The 12911-nt window shown below is 39.1% G+C and overlaps 1 protein-coding gene across 4 annotated transcripts in view; it reads left to right on the top strand.

The window, feature by feature from the left end:
• Positions 1 to 9065, top strand: part of CD226 (CD226 molecule) — a 90383-nt gene extending 81318 nt beyond the window's left edge. For all 4 annotated transcript variants that reach the window (XM_078435155.2, XM_078435154.2, XM_078435153.2 and 1 more), the window contains 2 exons: positions 2511 to 2571; positions 4854 to 9065. In XM_078435155.2, the coding sequence (XP_078291281.1) occupies positions 2511 to 2571; positions 4854 to 4967 (175 nt within the window). In that variant the 3' untranslated portion in view covers positions 4968 to 9065. The remainder of the gene's footprint in view (positions 1 to 2510; positions 2572 to 4853) is intronic.
• The last annotated feature ends 3846 nt before the right edge of the window (positions 9066 to 12911 follow it).

The following is a 12911-nucleotide window of genomic DNA, read 5'->3' as shown; positions in this document are numbered from 1 at the left end:
ATTGAATCATGAAACTGCCATTTTCCCTTTGTCTCCGTCATGGGCTGCCCTCAAGTCTTTTTCCCTGGTCAGAAATTAGCAAATTGAGGGAAGGAACCCAGGATGTCAGTGACACTGAGGATTTTTCTAGTGCTTCACCCTGGTTGATGAAAAATGCGCTGAGGGCCGCTCTGACAGCAGGAGCATCCGGGAACACGGGCCACATGGTAGGACAGAGTGGGTGACAGCATGGATCTCCGGAGGGTCACAGATGTTGGACATGATGGATTTAGCTTCATGAAAATGCATCACTTTTACATGAATAGCTACATTGAACTGTAGAATATATTGTCCCACTTGGTCAAATGTGATAAAAAGATTAGTGGGCTTGAATGCATTATCATGGTCGCACATCACCAAGGAAGACACATGTATTCTTTCTACCTTGTTGCCCGTGCCTGTGGTTGTTACTTGGAATGGAAAGGTTTTGAAAAATGCCCCAAGGGCTTAAACAATGGCCTTCAGAACTCTGTCTTGGTGACCGTTTAAAATAATCCTGCCGCTCCAGGTGTGCTGACCTGGGGAGAAGCCAGAGGAAATCGCAGTGTGCCTGAACAAAACTGAGTCCTTCCCCCCGCACCCAGCACCTTGTAGCCTGTGTATATGGGGGTACGGGGGCTTTTCCCACACCTCTCTGCTCCCAGTTTGTGTTGCTTCCAGTTAGAGATCAGAATGGTAACGTTACGAAGTGAATGTGTTTGGTGGCCGTGCACGGCACTGGTTAGGCTGGGCGGGAGCCAAAAGATAGTCTCTACATCGACACCTGTGTTTATAGGAAGAAATTTAATGTTCAGTGAGCAAAACGTTAGACACTTGTTTTTACTTTTGTTGTCCACTTCGATGTTCCCGAAAAATAGGCTACTTCGCTTTGCCTGAGACTCTCCTGGTTTCAGCGCTGAAAATCCCTCATCCCGGGGAAATTCTTTAGCATCAAGCCAACTAGAATGGTTGGTCAGCCTAGAACAAACCACAGTGTTTACTGCCTTTATTTCACACGCGAGGGGACTGAACTTTATAGATGCAAACAATTAGCGAATTGCTGAGCACGAGTTAAACACAGACCATCTGACTCTAAGCTTCGTGTTCTCTCTCCTTCATGATATTGTATACTCTAGGCTTATGCCAACAACACATATATGTGGACCTCTTTGGGAAAATTAACTCTGTATTATGATACAGCAAGCCTTGTGAAGCACGATTTAACAAAATATCCAAGGTGATAGCTTTGTTCCCTTATTTGTAAAAAGAGGGTAGTAATAGCATCCGTATCACAGGTTTCTTTTGAGGAGTAAGCGATTTATATGAAAGACCCGGAAACATGACTTTCACATAATAAACTTACACATCAAAAAATTAAATAAATTAATTGTATAAAAGAGACTTCGTAAGTAAGCAAATGCACACAGACTAAGATAAGTTTGTGATTACATTGACACAGTAGGAGGATCTCATAGCGACTAGGAGAGAACAACATCCGTCATCTGAACAACCTTTCCTTGGAGAGAGACTAGCTTGGCTGGTTTTTACACTTTCCATGAAGGCATTACAACTTCATCTTTTTGCATAAAGGCGAAAAGCCCTCCTTTTTTGCATCTGAGGCACCTCCTTTATGGTCTGATAAGAATTTTTTCTTTAGGGAGATGAAAAAAAAGATAGTCTTCATCTCCCCATAATAACTATTTTCATACAGTTGGATAGAGTAATTTCAGGTACTGCATTCAATTATAGTAGCCTTCTTTTCTTCTTCTCTTGAATTTTCTCTTCAAAGACTCCACCTGAAGTTAGGTTTTTATAGTTTTCATTGGAACGGTGGAGAGTTTATGGACTGGCATGGCTCCAGATGGCCCACTGAAGTGCAGTGACACAATTCCAGAAACACCAGAGCCTAATAGTCATGAGGGAAGCCTGTGGATTCGAATTCTAATACTACCACTAACCAACCATGTGATTTGGTTCAAATTGCCTCAATTTCCCACTCTGTTACATATAGGGTTTTTGGTGAAAGCTAAATAAAATAATCCATAGAGGAGGCTTAGTAAAACACCTGGAAGTTTCTATAAAGCTTAACTCGATTATCCCTGGCATCTGAGAAGTTACACTGTTGGCATTTAAAATAAAGTTTTTAATTGTGGGAAATCTCTAAGCCCAGGATTATTTGGAGAAGTCAGTAAGCTATTTATGTAATAATTCCCTATGAACCATTCTTTAGTAAGCTCAGTGAGATTAATTACTAATGCATACTGGCTGGATATCCATTTAGATGCCTTCACCATCTGTGGAAGATAAAAAATGAAAAATTGGGTCAAGGAAATTTTGAGTAGGTATGTGTAAACCAACCATAGATGCTGCTTCAACATATTCATAAGGGCATGTGGGCTGGGCTACAGGTAAGGTATAATACTCTACTGTATGCAATAATACTTGTGTTGGAGTATAATATGTTAGTGCTTCTATTGAATATGTATTTTCAGGAGAAGGAGACAGAACAGAGGACTGTTTAAAGAGCACAGAAATAAGGATGCACAGAACAAGGTAAGTTTTCTCAGAACTGTCATTTCCCCTGCTTTTGCGCATCGTAAATGTCCTGTAGAGTCAGTCCGTTTTGCAGTCAACAACCTTGTTGTGCTTTCAGTACCCTGGCCATGGACTTGCCTATAATTCCAGTATCATCCCTTTGAAGAGACACTTGTTTTCTGACCTATTTTCCTATTATTAATGCCCTTTGAAACAGTTTGCTTTATATCAGTACAAATAAAGGTACAATCACAGCGATATCATAAGAATCAATACTGTGCATTACCAATATCTGCTATTAGTTTCCTAAGGCTGCCACAGCATAATTATCCCAGAGGAGGCTACTTAACCAACAGAAGTCTATTCTCTTGCGGTTTGGGGGGTTTGAAGTCCAAAATCGAGGTCTCTGCAGGATCTGTTCCCTCTGGGGATGAGAGTCTGTTCCACGCTTCTCTCCTGGCTTCTGGTGGTTGTTGGCAGCCCTCGGCATTCCTTGGCTTATGGACTCATCACTTCAATCTCTGCTTCTGTCTTCACATGATATTCTTCAGTGCATGTGCGTGCACATGCGTATCTGTCTTCCCTTTTTATAAGGACATCGGTGGTATTGGACTAAGGGCCCAGCTTACTTCAGTATGACTTCGTCTTAACTAATCACACCCTCCACAACCCTGCTTCCAAATAAGGTCGCATTTATGAAGGTCTGGGAAGGGCATAAACTTTGGGGGGATACCATCTGACCTAGCATAGGGCATAATAATATTTTTATATCGTAAGGTTATTGTGAAGATTACATTATACCACGTAAAAGACCTGAGGCGTAGAAAGCACATTAGAAAGATGCAGTGCTATGGTTTTCATTATCATTATTATGGTTTTTATTGATTTATTAACTGAAGGATGCTCAGATTTCTGACAGGCTGCAGAATTTTCACTCCACCTTCCCCTACAGATAAAAGGGATGCTTATTTTCATGTTCATTGTCTCCACTATTTGTCAGATATTCTCTTTAACATATATTATTCTGTTTACAAAATTTCACACTAAAACATTTCTCCAAGTGTTATCTGAAATTACATCCCTTTCTCTTTAATTTAATTATTTGCCATTGAATTCTACATGGCCAAAACATCAAGTAATGAAAAGTTTCTGACAATCTAATATGTGTGCTTCAGATTTCTTTGTTACCTATTTATCTATTGGTTGAACTTTTTTCTTCTTAGTTACTCTCTACACAACAAAAAATGTTTCTGGATAATTCATGGCCGCCTTTTTGACACTAAGTGGAAAGACTGAGGAAGTCCTGTCTTGTGTCATCTGCCACTCTAGCAAGCAATTAAATAGTGCTCTGTCATACACAATTGTGGGAGTCCCTCCTTTGTCCTTAGCTGATGTCCACTCAAGCCAACCTAAAACCAAATTTATTGCTGTGAATTTCAGAGGAGCAAAAAGCTTTGCAACTTCCTTGCATTAAGTGTTCAACTTGTTCAGACTTCTGTAGAGTAATGATATTTTGGACGATGGTTAGGAAGTTAGATAATAAGTTGGATTGTGATCGAGGAAGAAGCTAGACCTGCCTGATTGTTTTGGGCCTGTAGGCACGCTATGTAAGGAACAATCGCACTGCAACATTCCCTCTGCTTTTTCCTTGCACCCGTTGGAACCAGTCGCAATTTCCAAACTTCTCACCAAAAGACCTCTCGCTCTTCTCTTCCTTCTCTTTCTCTCAATTTCTCTCTCTTACCCATGCCTACATATTTTCTGCCAAGTCAAAGTGACTCGATTAGGGTAGAGAATATTAATGATTATGTAACATCATTTTGGAAGTAATGCCACTTTATTTTGTTAATTTCTTTTATTGCGTTTAGTTGCTTATTTTCAAGACATGACACTGTGTACTTTAAAAGTATTGTTTATTAAAATGTTGATTCAACAGAAATTATTGAGTGTCCACTATGGGAGATGCTATATTAGACTTCCATATAAAAATGAGAATAATTGTTCTTATCAAAACAGCCTAGGACACTGAGAGAGAGCTCTAAGTCTGAACGGGTATTTCATAATCTATAAAATATAGCAAATGATGATCTAGATTAGTCTCCTGTTGCCTTTCACTCTGAGCCATGCAGGTCAAGAATGTGATTTCTCATAGAAGTTCAGTACAAGGAAGAGACTGCTTTATGAAGTTAATCACAATAGATATTTGACGTAAATTGTGGTTGATTTAAGAGATTTGTTTTGGGTATCTTTGTCAGCTGCTGAAATGCAGTGAATCATTGACATTCTGTCTGTCTTTCTAGGCAACCAACAACTACAGAAATCCCATCTCTACCAATCAGTCATCGGATTGTGCAAAAGAAGATATTTATGTCAACTACCCAGCCTTCTCTCATAGACCGAAGACTAGAATCTAAGCTTTTTCCTGGATCTGAGCAAAACTTATGGTGACTGTTACGTACATGGATCTTAATATAATTTCTTCCCACTACTCAGTGCCTATCCAGGATACCAGTTAGCTACATTTATTTAATTTGATAGGAAAGATACTTTATTACCTAGAGAACATTCTTAACAGAAATGTTTCAGAAAACCTGACTCTAATTAGCTTAGACATGAAGGGAAACTTACTGAATCATGTAATGGAACCATCCAGGGGAGATGAAGCTTCAGGCAGGGGTTATTCACAAAGGTTTAAATGTCTTGTCTAGAATGAAGTATGGGCATACACCTGCCTCTGGATTCCCTTTTGTGGTATTGGATCCACTTTATTGGTGTTAGCCTCTTATTCAGGCATTTCCCTTGTGTATCTAAAAACCCTTGGCAATTCACAATCCTTGTTTCTGCCTGGTGGAGAGGTTACTTCTCTGATAGAGCAAACAGATTTGGTTATTTGTGCAGCATTAAACAGGCAACATGGCCAAAAAAGATGGAATCAAGGGTTTAAGTCAAGGGTTCACCTCTAGACCCAGGAGTGGGGCCAAAGCACATTACTGGGAAATTCAGAGTATCATTAGACGAGGGAGACGGGGCCCGGAAGCTGAACTGGTTACCAACAAATGTGAACAGCAGTGCCGTTCTGAGACATCTCTTGTTAACCAACTAAAAAGAGAGTATGTGGATGGGTGTGAGTTAGCTCTCCCTCTCCTCACTTTAAAATCTGCTATATCAGCAGAGTTCAGAGGAGTACTTGGTAGCAGAACAAATGAATGGTCAAGAGGAAGATAAATGTGACAGGGAAATCTCTTCCTTTTGTATTATCAAATAAAGTAATCTCTGATCCTGCATAGAATTCTTGCCCCTCTCCCTGGCCTAGCTTTAAGAGCAAGTGTAGCAGAAAGTCCAATAGTAACTTAATGTTTTTGAATTTTTCCACTGTTGAGAATTATTTAAAAAAATTTTTTTTAAATGTCCACTTATTTTTGAGAGGGGAGGGGAGGGGCAGAGAGAGGGAGGCACAGAATCTGAAGCAGCCTCCAGGCTCTGAGCTGTCAGCACAGAGCCCCATGCGGGGCTCAAACTCACAGGATGTGAGATCATGACCAGAGCCACCCAGGTGCCCCAAGAATTATTTTTAATATGTATATGCTCTCAGAAGAGTCAGGCATCTAGGCATTATTGATTTTTTTAAATAACTATGTGAAATCTGAATATGAGAAAAAGAATGTTAGCTGGAGTGTGGTTTGGGTTGTAGGGTAGAAACGTGGGGGGAGGAAATACTAGAGCGCTATAAGGAAGGAGGAACAGGGAACAAAGAATGGAAACATACAGACAGAAACTTGTCTTGCTTCATAGTTTGGCCAAAGACAACCCTAGTGATGTCACTACAGAGCCATTAGTGGCCTTATGCCATTGTCCAAATTCTAGGTGGAGGCCAACAATGAAAAGTATTTATGAAACTAAATGATGATCATGGCCACCTTGAAAGCGCAATGGTCGTTACCAAAGACACCGATCATTCATGTCTCAAATGTATTTATTACTCATCTCTAAAAGATTCATCACAAAACTGCATCGAAGGATCAAAGTTGTAGACTTTTTTGTGATAATTTTAAGTGAACCCAAACCAAACTCTCTCTGTTATCTAGGCAGATTCTAAACTGTAATTTACAGTTTTAAGCAAGTCAGTCGGTGTTTTATGATTATAGCTTAACTACTATGCATGCTAGATAGTGCAATAACTCTGTGAATTACAGAAATTGAGTGCTCTACCTGTTTCAGAAGGGAAGAAGTAAAAATGACTGCTTCTCAATTGTACTTACATCCATGTATTTAGCTGTTATTTTTATTTTGTTTGCTTAAAGATCTTTATATCTAGATTCATGAGGTATTTCCAGAAATATATAACACAGTCAGAAGGTAGTTTACAAGGAAACAATTCTACTATTTTGTTAACTATATCAGATTTATAAAGGTTTCCATGGCTGAATCTGTCAGTTTGCATGGTGAAGCAAACTTAGCATCATTTAAAAGATAAACGATTTATTTTTCCTAAAAGTCAAAGACAATCAAAATGACTTTCTGGAAGATTCTGATGACCAAATTCTCAATGAGAGATATGAGTGAGAAGTAAAACATTTCTACCATTGCAATATGAAATGTGAATGGAAATGTGAATCCCACTTTAACAGAGAAAATGATCACGGGGCTGTTAGGTGCACAGTTCAGCCAGAGACAGCTGTCCTGGTGGTTTCACTCATGGAAGACTTTTGTAGTAGGGCTTCTAGAACATTTGCAACCTGTTTTCCCATGGATGCTTTACTTTCTCCTTAATCTGTCACTCAAAATATTTATGAGGACTATATACTCTGCCCTTCTTCTTCCTGTATTCTTCCTCTGCAGAGCGTGGGATCTTTCAGGGATTTGGAGCCCTTCTAAGTCCTCCTGGAATTTCTCTGAACCCCCTGCTGGTCCTGTTACAGTCTTAGCTGTTCATGCCGATGAAATTCTACTCACTGATTTTCTTTCTCTGGACATCTTTGCTTATTAGCAAAACACTTTCATGGTTGTGTGTTTAATAGTATTCCTAATTTGCTAGAGTTTTGTAACTCTATGTAATAAATATATAACTATACCTACTATATATATACTACATGGTATATATATAGTATATTGTGTGTGTGTGTGTGTGTGTGTGTACACAATGTATATATATTGTGTGTGTATGTGTATGTATGTGTGTGTGTGTGTGTGTGTTGTACCTACTGTGTGTGTTGTACCTAATCTGTTGTACCTACTATTCCGGTTGTCACTAAGGAAACAGATCAAAACAGATCCGCAGAATAAAAGGTCAGAATTGAATTAAATTATGTTTTAAATCTTTTTTGAAAGGTGCTACTTAGGAAGGAAGATGCTTCCTGAGATTCTTTTTTACATATATAATTTATGGTGATATGTAATACGTTACATAAAAATCTGTGTTTCCTTTGAATGCCATTATTTGAATATTTACATTAAAGAAACTGATTAAAGGGAAGGGCTGTGTAATGACGAGGTAGGTTAAGTTTGTTAAATGTCATTAGAGTAAACAGTTTGGTCAGGGAAAGAATGCATGCCATTAACTTACAATGACTAGGTATTGATTATATTATCGCCAGAGAGACCTTGAGACATTATTTAAAAGACTTTATGCACACTGAGAAAATAGAATTGAAATTTCATTAGCTTGTAATTATGCTTATGGATGGAAGACAATGGATGAAGCTGTATTCTTTAGTTATTAAATATCAAATTTATAGGATATTTTAAGTAATTCATTACTAAAATATACATATAACTTTAAAATACATTGGTTATCAGTTTACAAGACAAAGAAAGATAAAAATAACTTCAGTAAGTTTACTTTCACTGTAAACATTCAAGTGATATTGGTTTATATAGAACTATGTTAAATAACACCTACAGTTATAGTAATTTGTAGAGTCCACACTGTAATTAGAAATTACTGTAATCAAAATGCTTCTCCTGGATTTATAATAATGTGCTATATATTCTCTGCTGCTTGTGTGAGATTTCAGCAAGATTGGAGGTATTGCACAAGTCGATGTTTATAAAGTTCAGGTCGAGGCACTAAAACTGGGAGTGCGGTATTCGGCTACTTTACACAATAGTGAAAAAGACATGTTTGAAAACTATAAAATGACACAAACCTATAATACTATTATTTATCATCATTAGTTTGGCCACTATTAGAATGTGGTGCCTAGAAAGTGTTGACCTTCACATTCAGGCTTTTGCAGAAATTAATATATTTTTCCACTAGTCTTTTCACTGGAATGATTCTCCGCCAAGTTTCTAGGCTCTTATGCATTTATCTGAAAAATAAAAACAAGTGTTTTTTAAAAACTTTTCTATTGCTAGTGACCCGTATGCAGAACGGTGGCTTCTAGATTTCATCACAAAGCTTTCTAAGGGAATTTTACGAATCTTCAAGGTTGGTTTACATATTACATAGTATTCCAGCTTCAAAGCACTAACTGTGTTGTAAGACGTTGTAATAAAAGACCTAATCCGGGGACGTGTGTGCTAAATGTCTGCAATCATTTCCATTTATTGCCTGTTGTCGCTGTTTGAATGAAGTTAGGTCGGTCACCGTCATTACAACATTTGGCCCAGTGTTATGTGTAATTTCAGATTCTCTGCTTTTGTAGGGAGTGCAGTGTCCTTGACATACTGTATTCTGTTGTTTGAAGGGATAAAGCGCCGTGTTGCACCATCGTGAGTTTTATTTGCCATCAAAGGATATTAGGGAGAAAATCCCACAGGGTAATAGAAACATGAGGAGTTAAGTGCAGAACAAATTCAGAACACCAAGTATTGAAATAATCCCGTATTAATACAAATATTTTGGAAGGATGGGCTGGTGGGAAATGTATGCACGTGAGGTGAGTTTGTGGAAAGGAAGGCATCTGCATCAATAAACAACGTCTAAAATTGAAAAAAAAGATATAGAAGTGACGGAAGCATGCTACTCAGAAAAGCAGAGATAAAGTTATCGGTGGAAGTGAAATGTGTTGTCTCAATGGAGGGAAAATGGGAAGGGCAGGAAACAACCCGTTTTGCAAAAAACCCTCACTTTGAACCACATGCACTTAGAAAATGCACCGAATGTTGCATTGAGATAGAAGTTACGTTCGTCCAGCTCACCATTTAAGTGTTCCTACCAGTTTACGGCTCCAGGGCTTTGGCTCTGGGTGAGGTGTTACTGGTGGTTGCAGCTTTCTGGATGTGTCTGTCTCTGCAGATTTGGGGGTGATGGTTTGCCTTGAAACCTCAATTCTCTGATAGATCCAAGAGAAGTCACTGGTTCGTAATCTGTCCAGCTCTTTCTTGTCGTAATCAAGGCCATTACATCTCCCAAGCCCTTTACGTGTTAGCATTAAACCCGGAAGTCCTTCGCCTTGTCCTTTTAATTCGTGTGTTTTCTGGTGCCTTGGTTTCTGACCTGTTTCTTTGTGCTGACATTATGAGGCTTCACTAGGCTGGTCTGACACTGGAACTGGATTCAGAATCATCTGACTTTGCTCCATGTTTCTCTTTGGCCCATTTTCATAAGCCACAGATCCACCTGACACAATATTTATGGAATATGAAAATTTGGCACAAATGTAGAATACAATCCGAAGATTAGTAGGAGATTATGCTCAGTTTCCTGACTATGTCCAGATCCACATCAGGCCTCATAAAAATTTTCGTTCAAAAAAAGCAAAAGGTAATAGAGAGTAATTCCATCTCAAACCATAAGAAGACAGTGATGGGTTAAGTCCTCCATCTGCAAAAATTAAGTCAAAGGAACTGTCAGTAAGACCCATACATCACAGAATGTAGTGTGAGGCACCAGAATGAATGAGCTGTTTGGGATTCTAGAATGAATGAATAGAATGAAATGCAAATCACAGGGAAGTGTTTCCCTGGTCATGTGTATCAATATTAATTTAGGTTTTAGTCACATAAAAGATAAATGAGAATTAGAAAAATCTAAGGATAAGAGAACCCAAGGAAGGCATTAACAGCACGATCGAGAAATATGCATACATCTATATGTTCTATGTGTTGTATTTTATGTATATGATTAATCGATCAATCAATGTTTGGCTTCTACAGAAGAAAACACAACCAAAAGAAAGATAACCAAGATAAACAAAAATGGAAAGGCACCTTGAGAAAGAAGGTGCACACATCCTGTGGGACTCTTACACAATGGTCGTTAGTGGAATGTTCTCACGAATGTGTGGACGAGTAAAATTTACAGAGAGGGAAGGAGGCAAACCATGAGAAACTCTTAAAAGCTGAGAATAAACTGAGGGTTGATGGGGAGTGGGAGGACAGGGAAAGTGGTTGATGGGCCTTGAGGAGGACACCTGTTGGGATGAGCACTGGGTGTTGTATGGAAACCAATTGACAATAAATTTCATATTAAAAAAAATAAACATTAAAAAATAAAATATTTGCCAACAAAACAAAACAGAAAAAAACCCAGAAACCCAAGGCAGAGCCCGTTGTTTCTTCGCTACACAGGGCCATCAATTAAAAGACTGCAAAGCTTTTCAAAGAGATCACTCAAAAGCTTCTTCTCAGATTCAGCCCTGTTTGTTTTTACACGTTAATGGAAGTAGTGTGGAACACTTCTATTAAGTTAGACTAATATCAAGCAAACAACCCCACACCCGGCTACCATCTCCTTCGGGCTAGGGAAAAGCATTAGTAAGAACCACTGGTTATTGTGTGAATCACATGTTGTTTAAGCTTCAGGGAAAAGACACTATCTAGATAGGAACTATCTAGATAGGATGAACATAATCTCTTTACGCAAGAGTTATCAGCAGTGACCTGAACTATTTGAGAGATCATAAAGCTCCAAATCCCACTCATAGATACAACATGAACACACACAGTTAAATATAACATATAAATATGGGGGGTGGGGAATGTGAGCTGGGGAGGAGCAGAGAGGGAGAGAGAGAATCCTAAGCAGGCTTTGTGCTTTCAGCGTGGAATCTGAAAAGGAGGCTCGATCCCACACACCATGAGATCATGACCTGATCTGAAATCAAGAGTCAGATGCTTAACTGACTGAGCCACCTAGGCGCCCAGCATTTTTTTCTTTATATTGCTGAGAGTGAGGGTTGCTTCTGGCTAGCAGCTTTAGTATTTCTTGCTTTGGACACCAAGTTCTGTCTGTATTTAGCTCTCTGAAATATAATTGCTAAAAAACTATAAACTTCAAAATCAGCAGGCTAAAACATTTTTGAATGGCTAGTGGAATAAGAAAGGGTTTCCTAAATTAAGGGATTGGCTGACTGTACCTGCTTCATGACTTGAAATGCATACTTCTTCCATAAATAGTGAGCACCTTAAAGGAAGCCTCAACTCTTGCTCACTTTTGAATTCTTAGCTCTTAGAAGATTCAGTGAACGTTTTTTAAAGAGAATTTTGAGCTAGCGTTTTCTCTTTGGGCTACCTTATATCCCAAGCTTGCAAATATTCAGAAGAGTGTCAGGTGTACAGAACACATCTGTGTTGTTCACACACATAAAGTGGGTGACTGAATATTTGTCTTCTGCTCAAGTTTGTGTCAAGGGAGGAATTGGGAATTTTAGAGAATGTGATCTAAAACATTTCTTGGGGGGGCGCCTGGGTGGCTCAGTCGGTTGAGCGGCCGACTTCGGCTCAGGTCATGATCTCGCGGTCCGTGAGTTCGAGCCCCGCGTCGGGCTCTGTGTTGACAGCTCAGAGCCTGGAGCCTGTTTCAGATTCTGTGTCTCCCTCTCTCTGACCCTCCCCCCTTCATGCTCTGTCTCTGTCTCAAAAATAAATAAATGTTAAAAAAAAAAGTTTTAAAACATTCTTCGAATAGCGGAAGCTAATTTGGGAGTTATGTCAGACTACTCTGTCTGATAATTTCCTGTGATTAAAAAAAGCAGGGTCTAACTACTGAGAGAAGAGAGACAGAGAGAAAGAGAGAAGAGAAAGGAGGAGAAAAAGGTGGGGAAGGAGGAGAGGGGGAAGAGGGAGAGAGAAATCCAGAGACAGCTTTGAGAAAGGTATTTAGGAAACGAGGGAGTCTGGCTTCTCTCGCCTTTCCCAACTCCCTCATTTCTTGCCATCTCATGTCTTCTGTGGATGCCAAATACCCATGTGCTGTGGCTTCCTCCTGACACTGATGTGCCTCGTGAGTAATTAAAAGTAGGCAAGAACCAAGACCCAGGCGATACTGCATACCCTTTACTCCTGTTGTGTAACTGGTAAACCCTCAGTGAGCATTTAGTGACTGACTAGCTTTCCCGATCGTATAAAGCATACGTTATGAAACACCTAGATATTAGGATAATTCACATTTTCATAAATGTTCAGATATTCCA

Source organism: Panthera onca, chromosome D3, assembly GCF_046562875.1.
Source record: "Panthera onca isolate mPanOnc1 chromosome D3, mPanOnc1 haplotype 2, whole genome shotgun sequence".
NCBI lineage: Eukaryota > Metazoa > Chordata > Mammalia > Carnivora > Felidae > Panthera > Panthera onca.
This window is presented reverse-complemented; position numbering and strand designations above follow the sequence as displayed.